The 17,991-nt window shown below is 40.4% G+C and overlaps 1 protein-coding gene across 4 annotated transcripts in view; it reads right to left on the reverse strand.

The window, feature by feature from the left end:
* Window positions 1-17,991, reverse strand: part of LOC133520215 (protein vestigial) — a 45,194-nt gene that overhangs the window by 12,698 nt on the left and 14,505 nt on the right. For 2 of the 4 annotated variants that reach the window (XM_061854588.1, XM_061854587.1), the window contains 4 exons: window positions 11,273-11,435; window positions 10,844-11,005; window positions 6,243-6,480; window positions 1,690-1,925 (listed from right to left, as the gene is read on the reverse strand). In XM_061854588.1, coding sequence (XP_061710572.1) covers window positions 1,690-1,925; window positions 6,243-6,480; window positions 10,844-11,005; window positions 11,273-11,435 — 799 coding nt within the window. The remainder of the gene's footprint in view (window positions 1-1,689; window positions 1,926-6,242; window positions 6,481-10,843; window positions 11,006-11,272; window positions 11,436-17,991) is intronic. The other 2 variants (XM_061854591.1, XM_061854589.1) reach the window with 1 other exon arrangement.

Here is a 17,991-nt window from a genome sequence, read left to right on the forward strand (position 1 = left end):
ATTTGAGCGAGATGATAATACTTATATACTTACGAGGTTATGACGTGCACCACCTAAAACACCTGGTACGGTCAAGGAATTTAATTTCAGTACCATGTTGTGATGAGTAAAAAGAAAACACGCTTAAAGCACGTGACGTGTCTATAGTGTAACTAAATAAATGTCATTAATGTTTTATTTATTAGTTAACAAACCAAATAAAAAAAATAGTAACTATCTATTACTAAGAAAGCAAAATAATGTTTGGACCCGGGTACGTCATTAAACTACGTCCAAAAGAGAGGTATGGGCATGTGAATGTCATCTCGCTTTGCTTGGTAGGGCACAGCCAGTGGATGTCATTCCAGATCTAGAGCAGAGCCCAACTGGGGAAGTACCTCCACCTTACAGAAAACAGCAGCCAAATAATACTAGACCCTACTCATAGTGTTGTGTTCCTGTCGGTGAGTAAGGTTGCCAGAGCTACATCTTTTAAAGTTGATCGGAAATCTACCGATTACAGTGTAATTAATAGCACACTCGTTGATGTACTTAACTGTTTTACTATTAACAATTTGCTTCTTCATGCTAAGAAAACCAAATGTATTAGATTTTCTTTGCCAAATGTTAAACCAGCCGAGACTAAGATACTTTTGAATAATGAATGCTTAGAGATGGTAGATAAAGCACTGTTTCTTGGTTTAACATTGAACAAAAATCTACAATGGAGTCCTCATATAAAAACGCTAGCAAACAAATTAAGTTCGGCCGCTTACGCCGTTAGGAAAATCAGGCAATTGACCAATGTTGAGACAGCGTGGCCTGTCTATTATAGTTATTTTCATAGTGTAATGTCATATGGTATTCTGGTTTGGGGCAAAGCAGCTGACATACAAACTATATTTGTCTTACAAAAGAGAGCCATTTGTTCTATATATAACTTAAGAGCACGTGAATCATTAAGAGAATTTTCTATAAAGAAAAGTAGCTACTGTATGTAATTGCATGATTTCTATAGTAATCTAAATTGTACTTTATTTTTCTTATTTAATGCATGTTAATTATAAGATGTAATGTTTTGAAAAGATGTGTCCCGCAGAGTTTCTTGCCGGTCCATATTGGCATACCTTTCCCCAATTGAGGGGGGATTTAAATCTTCTCGGGTCAAAGGTGCAGAGTTAGAGCCGGTGTAGCTTTATTTGACGTTCATAAGCGCATTGTAATATGCCTACTTGAATAATATACTATCTTTATCTAATTATTTAATCAAATCATCACGAAATATTTTTATTAGCAAAATGGCACCATTTTAGCAGCTACATTGTTATATTTGTTACGTTGAGTAAGTATTAATATTGCGTTAAGTTAAAACATTAATTGACTTTAATATTCTTGCCTAGTAAAATACCAGATTGTGGTTTGTTTACATTTTGTTAAAAACCTAAATAAATAGGTACCTCCACTATAGCATATCACATCGCCGGCGCGCATGCCTGCACCTATAGTATTTTTCTGGTTGAATTTTTGATTATTTAGTGCAATTTATGGTAAATAAAAAATTACCATTTGTTTGATTATAAATTTCACCTACGACTGCTATGAGTCTGATTTGTAATAAACCAAAAACATGGTGTTTTTTGAAACTTTCAAAATTTCTGCCTCGAGAAACCCTACCGGCAGCAGTGGATGAAATGATGAGGTCGTACTGACCAGGCACCGCGGGGTAGGAGTAGGGCGAGCAGGCGGCGTGCGCGGCGTGCGGCGCGTGCGGCGCGTGGTGCTCCAGCGAGTGCTGCCACTCCACGGGCTTGTACTGCGCGTGCAGGGGCGAGCGGCCGAGCAGCAGCGGCGGGTAGCCGGCGGCGGCCATGTTGTGCGCCTGCGCGGCCTGCGCCGCCGCCGCCGCGTGGTACTCCGCCGCGTGTCGGTGCGCCGCGTGACCGTACCTGGGGACGTAACACAACAGTTAACCATCTGTGGAAGCAAGCTCAGTGTTCAGTTCAGCAGGCGTACGAAGACGTTATCCATGAGTTAAATAACTGTCACATATTAACACCGCGTGATCGAAAGAGACATATATATCATATAGTATACACAGGAGTCGGAAAACTTTTGAGGAGAAGAACCCACTGCAGTGGAAATTACCAGTTTGAGGAAGCTTAAAGAGCCGCGAATGTTGTTTTCAGTGGTGTAAGAACTCCCAAGGGTTAATTTTATGGATGACGTAAAGAACCGCAATTGTATCTCCGAAGAGACACATACAGGTTGCGAGCCGCGGTTTGCCTATGCGACCATTATATCTGTACCTGGCGTATATCTGGGCGTACACGCCCAGATAATAACTACAGGTTAAAATTATTCCGTTTATCGACAAACGCCAATGGGAAAGTATGAAATGCCGACCGAACGAAGCACAACGATATTTGCCATAAATTAAGTTTCGATCGGCGAATTCTATCAGCGATTATTACTTGGCTAGTTGGTTAGCCCCCTAATTTTCGTAAAACGTTTTTGCAGAGGTCAATTCTTATTTTAAAAATATTATGGTTTTGAACCGGTTTTGATTCGACTATCGGTGATGGAGGCGCATCTCATACGACTTTCACTTATATAATTTCGCATGCACTGAGCGATCTTTAGATATCAAAACCAATTCAAAAACAAATAGTAAAGTTTGTATCGGGCTCCTGGCCGAGAATAGGTCAATTGTCGCCCCTTATAGACGACTAAAAGGGGTCACCGAGGTGACGACGCCATTTGCGGTGCCGCAGTATAGAAGACGGCAAACAATAGCCCGGGCCCCGTTTGTTTATTTTCAGAAACTGGACATTAGTAAGGAAACACCTAGGCAGCTAAGTACTACAAGCCTGTGTGCTCTGTCATTTTTCAAAACAAATTAGTGCTTTTAACACATATTTACGTATCCCAAGGAATAGTAGATTGTTAACCAAAGGCTGAAAGGTACTCATTCCTGTCGAGGTAGTTTGCTAATTAGCATTGAAATAGTACCTTTCACCCGAGTTAAACACTCTACTTGTTAGTCTACGTGCTGGAACAATATTCCTCCACCTATTTATCATATGAAAACCAAGCATTTTTTCAAGCGCGCGCCGCCTCTATAAGGAGTTAACAAAGCGCCTTTTAAAGGCCTCGGGTGACCAGAGGGCTGGGCTGTACTTCGCTCAGCGGATAAGCATTGCTATCCAGAGGGGCAATGCAGCCAGCCTTCTGGGCACCCTACCTATTTTGATAAAATTTCATAGCCGATTATTGGAAAATCGAATTATCGGTTACGGTTATTTTGAGTTATTTAATTATGATGAATGGATCTTCTAATCTCGAAACAATCTAGACTAGTATTTTTTCTACATTTTTTTTGTATGTCTATATTTTGTGAAATTTTTAGTATTAAATTTGATCTATGAATTATATTCATTAGTATTATATATGGAATAATATTTACAACATCAATAAATTGCTCTGATAATTAGATTAAGATAATTATATGTAATACTGTCTTACTATTCATAAGTGCTTGTTGCTAGGCCTACATGAATAAAGTATATTTGAATTGAATAATGACTATAAAATCTCATATATGTACTTAACGATAATATACCAAATTATTTCGATTATTCCCTTATTTTTGATATTTTGATTGAATATTGTGTCACGTTCACGTCCAAAGTCATATTTTCACTTCTACCTACTATATTTTGTGTGTAAGCATTAAAAAAAAACGAAGACTTATATTCACATTCCCTAATACTACACGTTTATTTTAGTACTTTTATGATTACTTGATTGTAAAATTATCATTTTTGGAAAAAAATACCGTCGCCGATTATCGGTTACTTTTTAGTCATAACCGTGTATCTATACCTCATCGGCAATCGTATTCCTTAAATATTGCATTCCCTAATTGTATTGCTCGGTAATAATAATCTAAATATATAAAAGAAGAAACGGACTGACTGACTGACTGACTGACATATCAACGCACAGCCTAAACCGCTGGTTCTAGAGATTCCAAATTTGGTACATAGGTTCTTTAGAAGGTCTAGGAATGCACTAAGAAAGGATTTTTCAAAATTCACCCGCTAAGGGGGTGAAATGGGGGTCCAACGTTTGTATGGGGAAACAAGATTAGTTAGACTATTTTCTTCGAAATTTTACAAGAGTATTCCTAACGACGTTGTTATTTTTGCCAAATTGCAATTCAATCGGTCCAGTAGTTACGGAGCAAATCGGTTGTAACAGATGGATTGACAGAGAGCCACACGTGATCCTGTAAATAATGGTTCTTTTTAGGGTTCCGTAGCCAAATGGCATAAAACGGAACCCTTATAGTTTCGCCATGTCCGTCTGTCTGTCTGTCTGTCTGTCTGTCTGTCTGTCTGTCTGTCTGTCTGTCCGAGGCTTTGCTCCGTGGTCGTTAGTGCTAGAACGCTGAAATTTGGCATGGATATACAAATCAATAAAGCCGACAAAGTCGTACAATAAAATCTAAAAATTTAATTTTTTTTAGGGTACCTCCCCTACACGTAAAGTGGGGGTGAATTTTTTTTTCGCTTCAACCCTAGAGTGTGGGGTATCGTTGGAAAGGTCTTTCAAAACTAATAGGGGTTTTCAAGAAACATTTTTTGATAAAGTGAATATATTCGGAGATAATCGCTCCGAAAGAAAAAAAAAATGTGTCCCCCCCCTCTAACTTTTGAACCATAGGTCCAAAAAATATGAAAAAAATCGTGGAAGTAGAGCTTAAGAAAGACATTAAATAAAAACTATAGCGGACATGATCAGTTTAGCTGTTTTTGAGTTATCGCAAAAAGTTTTCCCTTCATAGTAAAAAGACTTACTTCAATTAGGTACTGATTATGCAAATTTGCCTATTTGTTTAACTCGGGTGAAAGGTACCGTTTCATCCCTTGGTTAACAATTTACTATACTTTAAGCTCCAGTTTAGCTTATTGTGACGGAAGAGTAACTACGGAACCCTACACTGAGCGTGGCCCGACATTTATTATTATTGTGGTTTGTGGGCCTTTGAATGCCACGTCGACCAGGTATTGGTCTATTGTGACAGCCCTTTAAAGTTCATTACTGATGCCCGTTGAATCCAGGAAATTCCAGATTCTTTGGGCCGTAATGTTCTGTACCTCATAGGGTTGCAATACGTGCCGCCCTAGGTGGGTACTTCTTTTTGACATTAGTGGTCCACAGGAGCAGAGAATGTGCATTGCAGTCTCCTCTGACTCATGGCAGAACCTGCATGTCGCGTCTTGTTTCTTTCCGATTTGAAACATGTGTTTGTTCAATTTACAGTGTCCCGACATGCTCTTGGCCGGTTTTTTTAGTTTTTGAAGTATGGAACGAGACCCGCGTTATCCTAATAGATACTACGACAGGACTGTTTCTCCCACGGTCAGTTCTATGTGGCGTGCTCCCGTGTAAGTTCACCTCAAAGTTTGGTTCTATTGCTACCTGGTTATATTTCACAACTTTATACTGATTGAAACGCGTTAGTTTTCACTCATTATTTAAACTAAAACGGGACTGGATCGGGCTTGCAATAATAAAAGTAAGTTTAACAACTTCTTTATGAATTCACATTTATACACGAAGGTTATCTTGTTTTTAAAGATTTATACTTAAAATTTTAGTGTAGACGGTTTTTCCCGGTTTGACGTTCATTGGAGTCTCGTCAGCCATCCATCAGAAAAGGTTTTGTGACAATCTTTTTTTCAAGATATAGGTATACCTAGGAGGCAAACGGACGTCACCTGGTGGCAAGTAGTTACCGTCACCCATGGACACCTGCAACACCAGAGGGGTTTAAGAATGGACGTACGCTCTTTTATTGAAGGTTTGAATTGTCGGTATCGGTCCGGAAATACCACGGGCGTAAGTTCATTCCACAGTTTAGCTGTGCGAGGCAAGAAGTTTTTAGAGAAACGCACAGTTGAGGGCTGCCAACCATCTAATTGGTGAAGAGTGATGTAGAGTATCTGAAATGTTGAATTAAGGGAGGGAAGAGGAAAGGGGTATAACCGGATCGAGACACCGCAGGCCGCGCCGGCTGCAGCTTTAACAAAGGACGCCGGGAGGTTGCGGGACACCATCGGGACAACAAGGGACACATACCGTAGTGCTGATGCCACGGGTCGTAGTCGTACAGGTCGACGACGCAGGCCGGGCCGGCCGCCGCGTTGAAGGAGGTCGGGAGGTTGCGGGACACCATCGGGACAACAAGGGACACATACCCGGAGTAGTGCTGATGCCACGGGTCGTAGTCGTACAGGTCGACGACGCAGGCCGGGCCGGCCGCCGCGTTGAAGGAGGTCGGGAGGTTGCGGGACACCATCGGGACAACAAGGGACACATACCCGGAGTAGTGCTGATGCCACGGGTCGTAGTCGTACAGATCGACGCCGCAGGCCGCGCCGGCCGCCGCGTTGAAGAAGGACGCAGGGAGGTTTCGGGACACCATCGGGACACTCTCTGAAAAACAAATACTAATATTAGCAAATTTATTATTAGGTATGCGAAGAGGGAGATCCTTTTTTTGAAAATTATCTTTTGGTACACATACCTACTCGGTTTAAAAAAGTTTTTGGCAAAAAATTTATTTTTGGTACAAACTTTTATCGCTGACTGTACTTTTCTTTCCACAGGCAACTAATACTCATCGAGTAAATTCTAAAAACCCCAAACACAATTAGGTTGCGTTGTTTTATCACAGAGTTCCTATGTCCCCCTCTTGTCTCCATCATCAGATCAGCTCGATGGTACCATAATATTGCATTGTCACTCGACTTACATATGTATGCAAATTTTCAGCTCAATCGGAAACCGGGAAGTGGATCAAATTTAACTTGCAAGATTTGATTACAAACAGACAACGGTCAGGTGAACGTAAATAAAAGCTTGTAAATAGAACACTCATTGAACCAGCAAATGGAAAACAATGGGTATAAAAATACACGACTTAAAAGTTTGATTATTTATCAACATCGATTTGATTAAAGAACTTTAAACTAAGAGCATTTTCACACTGTCCAATCCGATATCGGATGTCGGGAACCTTTCGAAAAATCAGGTGCTAAGAAATTGCCATATATGGCATCAATCTAGTCCTTTTATTATTATATTAACGCTTTATTTTGAACAACAAACAACAATTAAATGTAAGTGTAAAAAATATTCTGCTTCTTCGTAGTCGTTTCCGACATCCTATATCGGATCGGAGAATGTGAAAACACTCTAAGCCTCTCCATATTGTATGTCTATGGCCTCTCCCTTAATATAGTGTTTTCACATTCGCCGATTCGGTGATCAAGATCAGCCTCAGTGCAAGTTTAGTTCAGCTACACGTAACCATCCAATTAGAACTAAGGTAGACTTCATTTAGACTGTTCCTTAATCGAGGAGGTTGGTATTGTAAGTAACCTATTCATGTGAATCATGTGTGACATACCTACCTACATATACCGAGTTAGTAGAAGTAGTCGAAGTAGCTTACAGCCAAATGAACGAGCATCCCGCCGCCGCCGCCGCGCCGGTGGCCCGCATCCACTTTATTAACTATAATGTATTTTCCTACATTTACCTACCGGTGTTCGATTCATAATATTGATGAAATAGGTTCAAAACAGATCTGATCACAAAATTCGTCGATTTAGCAAATCGATATTGGCTTAATAAGATATCGATATTCAGTCAAATCCTACTTGCTCTTAGCACGCCAAGTACATTTAAGAAGGTAATTTATTATCTACTTACTTAAATTGTTCTGTCATTTTATTTTTTCACGATTATAAATTTTAAATCCTTATAAAGTGATGCCCTTCCACACAACTTTGCTATATTTACACTTATTAAAAAAGGTTTAATTTTTTCATCTCATTATAAACCATTAATTTTGAAGCTATTATGTTTATTTAATTATGTGTGTTTGTTATGTCCTTTATTCATTAATCGTCATATATTCAGTGTATAGTAAAAAGAGGACAATATTAATGAACTCGAAGGATGGCTGATGAAGTCTGCGAGTCACGATTCCGGTAATGTTAATGTACCGTTAATGAAAACGCAATCAGCTGCCGTCACCGTCCATTCTGCCCTTTTTGTTCGACAGTTCCAGTTTGAGATACCATCTCTACAGCCCAGATGGAGGAAACCACGATTTACGTCCGACATCAAACATTATATGAAATTTTTTCGCCTTATGACAACGAGATAAGGCTCAGAGTTTACCTCAAAAGATACGATCTATAGGTTTCCTACACCCACCGTGCACCGCCGATTCCTAATACTCGTAAAAGAGGTTCTCGGAAGACGTGTAGAACATGGGACCGGAGACTGGACCTATTTGTCCTGAATTATTGCTAAACCTAACCATTAGGTAACCAGTTTTTAAGACTTAGGGCTCATTTAAACGGCGCGCGAACTAGCATGCGATTTTAGTAACATTACGGACTATAGAGGTTTCACCCAATTCAGCCAACCCATCGAATACCACAATGTAATGAAACTCGCACGCAAGTTCTCGCACCGTCTAAGAACCCATAAGTAAGGTAGGCGGTAAGCATCAGGTTGGTAATGTAGGTTTAATATGACTTTATATTGCATTCTGTAATAATAAAATGTACCAGATTACAAGTGTCAAATATCTAAAGACTTTTATGTTTACTGTTTGATAACGATCACATCGTAAACTCATTGAACTCAATTGAGGTCCACTCCAGCAAGTGTAAATTAGGTACATTTTTAAATCGTAAATCGTTATCAGAAGTTGAATGAGGAATTTGATTACTTTTCGCACTAACCAAGAACTGAATAATACATGTTAACGATTACGAAGCTGCTACCTTTTTAATATGATTATGCTAGTAGGTAATTATGACTCTTTTGAAAAAGCATTACCCTCTTGTTACTATTAGCCACTCAAGGGCTAGGGGTTACAAACAGAAACAACAAAACAAATAGAAAACAAACTGAGCGCCCCCTCGCGCAGCTCCCGAGATCGCTCAGTCGAGGAAGCTCACAATTATTTAAATGAAAATGCCGATCTCTAAATCGAGTCGGGCCGTACTCTCAATTTAGCCATTACGAGGCATTCCTCATTACGAATTAAAACGCAGACGGAGCCGAGCCGTCTGAGCGGCCGCGGGACAAAGGCGAAATGAAACCGACTTTAGTTTAATAACGCTAAACAAAGGGCCGCGAAAAACGGCGGTGAGATAAAGCGCGTTTGTTTTTGCGCGTCGGCCATCTTTAACGTGATTTGGCGATCTAATCGGTGTCCGGCGATTCGGGCCGGGCTGTGTCGCGCCGACATCTGTCCTCGGACGAGTATCAATCATGTCGGAGTTTCGAAAAATGCGAAATATAAACTGAAAAAATATTTCTGAAACTTCACATAATTTTTGAATAGGAATCGCAGTTTTCCATCGCCAAAATGAAAGTTTCCTTTGTTTCTTGTGAAATCGTCCTGAAGTTTTGGAGAACCTTTCAAACTTTTTGGAAACTTTCCATAACTTGCACATCTGTAGTCGCAGTGTCGTGATAAAGGTGAAAATTGACTAAAAACGACAATGCACTACTTATAAGACGACTCAGGGTGTAAAATTGCATGTTACCTGCTAATAAGTAAAGTCTTAGATACCTTACGCTAGGATGGGCTGCGTGAAATTGGTGTCCCCGAGAAAACACCTACCTTGTAAAGGCCATCTATTGGAATTACTCTTGTAGAGCCTCGTCTCCGAGGATATTCCAGTGAATACGGGTGTGCGACAAGGGTGTCTTCTTTCTCCTCTACTCTTCCTTAACAGGTATGTATGAGTAGGTAAGTAGAGTGTTGCGCATTTCATTTAAAGTTGTACCTACACTTTTATTTGTATATTTATTGTTATTTCGACTCAGACTCACGAGCTTTTTCGTTCCTGATAGGAGAAATAAGGTATCCCAAGGTTTTATTCCCATTCCGTTACTATTTTTCATAGACTTTGTATGGCGGTAACGCAATGGAAAGACCAAATAATAACCTGCCTATGAAAATTTCGGGGCACTTTTGTTCTCCTATAAGGATCGAAAGAGCTCGTGATTCTGATTAGAAATAACATACACGTTTCCCAAATTTCAAAAAAGTGTTGTGTAAAACTTTAAAATAATACGTTCGTATGAAGAGCACCTACCTACAACCTAACTCAAGGCTGCTGTGTACTTACGATGGCGATGGCGAGCTCCGGCTCCGGCTCTGCTCGCAACAGCGAACCACAATGAAGCGTCGTTGCGAAGCGCAATGAAGCGCGGGCTAGTTGTAATGAAGGGGGTTTAATTAAGGCCCGGTTGATTTACCCACCCCCACCCCTTCTAACCGAGGAGGGAGGCGATCGCGGCCGGACTCCGTTACACTACAAAACCGAAGTGATAGGTACTAAACTAAACTTCGTCCGCTTTGCGGAGAAGAACCAATTTAACTTTGGTTATTTGATTTATCAAGGAAACTTTGAAAGGAGCTGAACGCCAATATTACAAAGATCACTTATTTAATTCGCTGTGCAGCAAGCGACTGACAGAAAGCGGCGCGTGGCACACGTCATAAAGCGATGCGCAGGACTATTAGTGCTTGAAAATGGATATTCGTAGGCTCTCCGAACAATGTCACACGAGTGACGAAAACATGTGAGTTAGTGAGCGGTATGGTACGATAAATTTAATTTTTAGTTGGCGTTCATGTTTCCTTTTAAAAGAGATCTATACCTACATATTACTCTTGCAAAATACCTAACTTGTGGACGTAGCGTAATAGTGCGTGAACACGACGCAGTCAGCGCTGACGTACTGCACAGTTGTGGCTCACCTTTAGGCTTGTCGGCGGCGAGGGCCCTGGCGAAGTGCTCGTCGACGACGGCGGCGACGTCGCCCGAGTAGTGCGTGAACACGACGCAGTTGGCGCTGACGTACTGCGCCCGCGCGCGTCCGTGCGCCGCGCACTCGCCCTCCGACTCTGATGATCCGCCACCTATAAAATAACTTTTATTAGTTTGGGAAGATTTTTTTCTAGGTATTTCTATTCCACAGATAGAACGCTATAGGAGTAACAACGTATCAGCTGTTAATATCTGTAACTAAAAAATCCTCACACTCGCTCGCTCTTAAATAGCTCCCAAAGTATTGGTTAAGGATTCTAAACTGTGGACTATAAGCTAGAGGGCACCAGGGCTTCAGGTAGGCGAAGGTCGGTCATATATTTGATCCAGTTTTCAAAATGCCTGTTAGGAGTACGCACCGTCGGCGCTGGCGCGGCCGGGCGCGGACAGCTCCTCCTTGGCGCGGAGGTGCGCCGCGTGCGGCGGGGAGCCCGGGGACTGCGCGCCGGACGAGGCCGACCCGCTGCTGACGCCGGCCGCCGCGCCGTAGCCCTCGCCGCCGTTGCCCGTCTGCACGTTAAACTGCAACAATAAATACAACACATTATTAATCTATAACTAGTGATATATGATGACTGAAACGAGTTATCGTCTCGTTCGAATTTGAAGCAACCCAATTAGGGAAGCATCTAAAGCTAAACAAACATTTTGTTTGGGTAGGTAAAGTCAAGGAATTTATTTTTGGATCAATTCATGCTTTGTCTGCGTAGATGAATCATTGTCGTTGTGACAAGGTAGGTCAGATAGGAAGTTGACCAGAAATTAAATTCCTAATCAGATAGAAATCGACCATATACTTATTTCGGTTGTTTAGTGGCCCTATAAACTGGTTTTTTTTTACAATGAAGTACTGCCCATAAGAAATAGTATGGAACACTCATTATTTTCTTGCATATATTTTTTATGTAAATAAACAATATTTACTCATAAAATGTATAGGCGTGAGTAGGCGACACGAGGACAGTTGGGTTATAATAATAATAATAATAAATTTTCTTTATTTCAGATACATGCGATCCATAATTACACAATCATTAATATTATAGCAATTTTGATAAAATTATTTAGACAAAATAAAAATTAATAAAAACAAATATACATTAAAATTACAATACTTACTTAATTACTTGCACACATAAAATTAAAAACTAAAACGAATAACATACAATTGATAAAAACTAATAAATCAGTTAGACGCCCTGTGCAGCTTATCCCAATGAAGCTGGAAAGGGCCGTCTAGGCGCTCTGCCACCGTCTGAAGGAGGCTATTCGGGCTGCCGCGCAGGCGCCTCACCAAGGACGCAACGCGCTTGCGGATTATGGCATGGAAGCCGTCCGTACGTCTCTCGCAAAACATTCCCGATGCACTGCAATGGCGCGGCAGCCCCAACAGCATCCTAAAGCTATTATTATATTGGACGCGTAGGGCGCTGAGAGCCCGTAGTGTGTAGTTAATCCATAGGCTGCAAGTGTAAAACGATTGACAATACGCCTTAAAAAGGGTAACCTTAGCTTCTTTAGTACACCTTGCGAACCTACGAATCAACATATTGCTCCTTACTGCGAGCGCCCTACGCTCCCTCTCCACATCTTTGTCGTCACTCAGACTGTCCGTGACCCAGTGTCCAAGGTATTTAAACTCTTTAACGATACTAAGAGGTGTGTTGTCCAGTTTAGCCGGCGGCACGCGTGGATAATGTTTGGTACCCGCTTTAAAAACCAACATCACGCTCTTAGACGTGTTGTACTTAAGCCCGTGTGCCTTGGCATACTGTTCACAAATACTGAGCATCTTGTTGAGAGCGTTGACGGATGGGGCTAGCAGCACCATGTCGTCTGCATAACTAATGTTATTCACAAAAGTGCCATCCACAGAGCATCCTACCATGGTGCTACTGAGCTCCCTAATCAACCTGTCAACGTACAAGCTAAAGAGCCTGGGCGACGACAAGCCACCCTGTCTTACACCACATTCCAGCCTGTATGAGACTGACAGCGAATTAGCCCACCTGACAACATTTCTCTGATGGTTGTACCAGTACTTAAATAATTCAACCAACTCACTGGGTAGGTGCGCATCCTCATACAGTTTCTGCCAAAGTTTGTCGTAGCATACCAAGTCGAAGGCCTTTGACAGATCGAGGAAACATGCATACACAGGTGTTTCCCTGTCCGTGTAGTACCGCACAGTGTGTTTCAGACAGAGAACTGCTGTCTCTGTAGAAAGGCCGGCTCTAAATCCAAATTGTGCATCATGCAGAGTCAAATGTTTTTCCAGTTCCCTGTCCAACACACTGTCCAGCACCTTTGCCACAATCGTGGCCAACGAAATGGGTCTATAATTATTTATGGTAGCGACATCTCCCGTTCTATTCTTGACTATGGGCACCACCACGGTCTTCATCATGTCGTCAGGTAGGTATGTATGGCTCACGCATAAAGTGAAGAGCATGGCTAACACTCTTGGCAGATGTGCTCCGGCGTTCTGTAAGTGCTCTATACTAAGAGAATCATGTCCCGGTGACTTACCGCGTCGCATGCCCCTCAAGATTGCTGCCACATCCTTCGCTGTGATTCTCACACGAAAGCCTTCCGTTACCCGCTCCACGTGTGGCACCCCCACGCCAGCCACGCCAGGTTATGAATGGGGTGAGGAGGGATGACAGAGGGGTGAGTTAGTTTTTACAGGCTACTGCGTGCTACGTAAATTTTATATTCTAATAACAAATCAAGCTATTAATCCCAAAGTGTCGATCCAACAATTCTCGAAACTCACCTTAGTAGGAAATCCCTCTTCACCCCTACTACGAGGTGAGCTGAAATTTCCTACTACTTTCGTATTTATCTCTAAAGTTATAAAATGGAACTATACAAAATCATAAAAAAACTAATATTCAAACGACCGGAACTTTTATTATCTATAAAAATCAGTTTGCCACATGTAAAAATAAAATTTTATCGAGGTTTGAACGTCAGTTTTGTGATTTGTCCCTACTCGCCCCATCTTACGGTACCTAAAAGACCAGAGACAGAAGACTATGTTTTTTTCAAAATCAAAAGATTAATTCAAAAATTACGGAAGGTCTCCTAAGACCATTTCCGCATAGCAGCAATGGATCAGGTAGCTGCCCTCAGTGCCCCATTTAAAAATTCCAGCCTGTATAGATTAGTGCAATTATTTATCAAATGAAGTCTCCTTGTTACCAATAGATCGCTAGCAAAAGCGGGTCTCTGACCGTTTGGTGCCAAGCAGTTATGAAATGAAATGAAATGAAATGAAATGAAATTTATTATTAATAACGGAGTTACAGGTCACCACATTTTAAATATCACAATATTAATAATATTTATACAATAGTATATAAATTAATTACATTAGTTTAGTAAATTTTAATTGTAATAAATGCAAATCTCAGTATGTTTTTGGTTTAAATATTTATAGGTAAATCGAAGAAATCTTGATAATTATAAAATAATTCTTGCGACAACCAATTTTTTAGTCTGACTTTAAACGCCGCGATGGAAGTTGCATTTCTTATAGTGTCAGGCAGGCGGTTATCGTATAAGTAACCCAAATGAAATAGGTAATTAGGTACTACTTTGTGGCAAGGTTTGTCGCCCGCGCCGACCACGCTGCGCGGGCGAATTCCGCGCGCGTCGCAACACTCGCAACACGCATCCAGCTAGTTATCCACGGCGATCACTAGCAACTATCGCTACACATCTTACAACGTCGTTAACATGGTACCTAACTTTGTGCAGTCCAAGATGAAACACCTTGGGTATAAATTAATTATAAAGGGTTCAACTTTTTGCGCGTTTCTTTGTGCATGAAGTTTTTCCAGCATACCTACTACAGTCAGCATCTACTCGTACACTAGTCGATGAAACAACGCGCCTAAAGGATCAGCCATCCTCGAATACTTTACCAAGTCTAGATACCTATATCTAGGGTTGCCACCTTTTTTCTACCGAAAAATACTATGTTTGTGTAAATATCAGGCACGGACTTTGCGGAAATCTGATTCAGTTGTCGGGCGTCAGACCGTCAACATCTCCAGCGTCTCCTGAGGATGCCTCGTAGAGAGGCGAAACACGGGTCGAGTTTTGTACTTTTGGTGGTGGGCTATTGTTATATTTATTTCAGTATTTATTTTGCCGTGGGAGGGGGAGAACATTCATTGCATGTAAAACTACTAAACATAACGTGTTAGCACTGATTGCAGAGCACGTTATTTTTTTCGCGGATTAGCAAAGTAACATTTTTTGTTTTAATTTGTCAAATATTGAAAAAATATAGTATTTACTGGGAAAATGGAAAAAAATAGGACACCGATTTGAGCCGAATTGCGGCGTTTAAAAATCAAAGTCGCATAGAGTCAGACCAAACTAAGTTGGCAGCGATTTTGATAGCTCAGCCTGTGCAAGTGTTAAGTAAACGTCATAATTTCATAGATATTTGACGTTTAAAATAACACTTGCGCTGTCTGGGCTATCAAAATCGATGGCAACTTAGCTTGGTCTGACTCTACGATGCGATATCCGGGGATATTTGTATACCCCTTTCTTTAGTGATGAAAATATAGTTTTTTTAGTACTATATCGTTTTTGTATAATATATAAAATATTTATTAACTAAAATATAGTAGGATACTATTTAATATATTTAGTATGGGTGGCAACCCCACCTATATCGTATCGATTTGTTACAAATAATTCCTTAAATTATTTTATATTAGACTTATAGGGAGACACATATCTGTTTGTTAAATTAAAGTATGAGAGAATGGTATTTACTTTTGATGCGTGATTTGACGACACTTCAGCATTCACACGTCTATTAACCCAAGTAGTTATAAATGTTGAAATTTTGCGCAGACGCACACGCATAGTGCAGTGAATGAGCGCCGGTGCGGCGCGGGCGCGGATAGCGCACCGCGCATGCGTCACCGCCGTCGCCGCATTCCGCGCCCAAAAAACTCGCCCGACGACACACCGAGCGCTGGGCGGAGGGGACCACAAGCCAACCACATACCTACTTGTGCTATATTCACGCAGGAAAACACTCTTCTGTAAGAGGCTGTCAATACGTAAAGCGCGCACACTGTCTATTTGTATTGGAGTAAATGAGATAGCACTGTCGCATGTTACTGAGCCTGGGCAACGGAATAATAAGAAAATTATTTAAATAAAAAAAAGTGGATTATTAATGTAATATTTTACTCGTTAGCGGTTTAGATATAAATGTTTTGAAATTTTGATTTTAATTGCAGACCCATAAGTCAAAACAATAAAGACATAGAACCGTTTAATTGTGATTTTAAGACCAATCTTTGCAATTATTTTCTATCGAGCCGATTTCGTTCAATCATGTATCGGGTACAACCACGGTCTTAAAAATATAATTAATATGAACATATATTTTTCTTACTTGACTAAAACAAATAGTCTTTCTTAAAAAACTGTTTAAGTAACATCAATTTCAAGGACATTGGGTGTTGACAGCCCCTTAAGAGGAAAGTGGACGACCGCTTCTCCAAACAAAAGCCTGTTAACAGACGGAGCGCTAATATACCAAAAGATATCTTATCACAAGGCATCTTACGATATATTTTACGTACCATTTGACAGAGTCCACACACGAAGCTGTGGGCTATATACCTATATGTTGGTATCTTACGTTATCTTATAGGAACAAATCTGTATTCATCAATAAATGCCCTTACCGGGATTCGAACCCGGGGCCAACGGCTTCATAGGCAGGGTCACTACCCACTAGACCAGACCGGTCGTCAATAATATTTATTTATTATTGTTATAAATAATATACGAATCCAATCAATGAAAAAAAAATTCAAAACAATTTTTAAAAGCTCCTAATTCTTATTGTTATTAAAGAATCAAAATGAAACCTCAAATTGTGTAAAAGTATTTCCTATAAGATAGACGTTTGTATAGATAAGATAGGCGGTTTCGCGCGATCGGTGAATGTAAGATAATTTAGAATAACCGGCCAAGAGCATGTCGGGCCACGCTCATTGTAGGGTTCCGTAGTTACTCTTCCGTCACAATAAGCTAAACTGGAGCTTAAAGTATAGTAAATTGTTAACCAAGGGATCTAAACGGTACCTTACACCCAAGTTAAACAAATAGGCAAATTTGCATAATCAGTACCTAATTAAAGTAAGTCTTTTTACTATGAAGGGAAAACTTTTTGCGATAACTCAAAAACAGCTAAACTGATCACGTCCGCTATAGTTTTCATTTAATGTCTTTCTTAAGCTCTACTTCCACGATTTTTTTCATATTTTTTGGACCTATGGTTCAAAAGTTAGAGGGGGGGGACACAATTTTTTTTTTCTTTCGGTGCGATTATCTCCAAATATATTCACTTTATCAAAAAATGTTTCTTGAAAACCCCTATTAGTTTTGAAAGACCTTTCCAACGATTTTCCACTCTAGGGTTGAAGCGAAAAAAAAATTTCCATTTTGTGGGGCCCAATAGGGTTGTTTCCATCTACAAATCTTAGGGCAGAATTGTATCCCAATAAATTATTTTGGATTATAAGAACATGTTAAACTACTTTTAGGGGACCTGTAATGACCATATTTTTGTAAATATTAAATTTAAAATATCTTTTGGCACACGTCACGTGACCAAACTCGAAACGTCACTGAATATTCTGATGATGTCACAACTCTCGGGTTGACACTGTTGACAGTTAGGCGATAAACAACAAATTACAAATGTCAGTTGACAGTTCGTATCTTCTACTTGCGTATGTACTTATGTGTCAAACCGTAAACTGTGACGTCACACAATTTTCAAAGAGCGTTTTGGGCGCGAAAGCATCTGTCAAAATATATTTTGTTAATTTAACGTATTTAAAGTCGTTTTTAGTATAATAGTTGAATTTTAGGGCAACTTTTAGTTAATATAGAACGTAATACAAGCGTTTCAAAAAATTGGAAACAACCCTATTGGTGGTTGATTTATCCCATAAGTCACCTGACATACGGCAACCGTGTCCCGCCCAGTCTCTCTTCAGCTAGGCGGCTGTTTCAGCCACGTCAGCTG

The sequence above is a fragment of the Cydia pomonella genome, chromosome 7, assembly GCF_033807575.1.
Source record: "Cydia pomonella isolate Wapato2018A chromosome 7, ilCydPomo1, whole genome shotgun sequence".
NCBI classification, from domain to species: domain Eukaryota; kingdom Metazoa; phylum Arthropoda; class Insecta; order Lepidoptera; family Tortricidae; genus Cydia; species Cydia pomonella.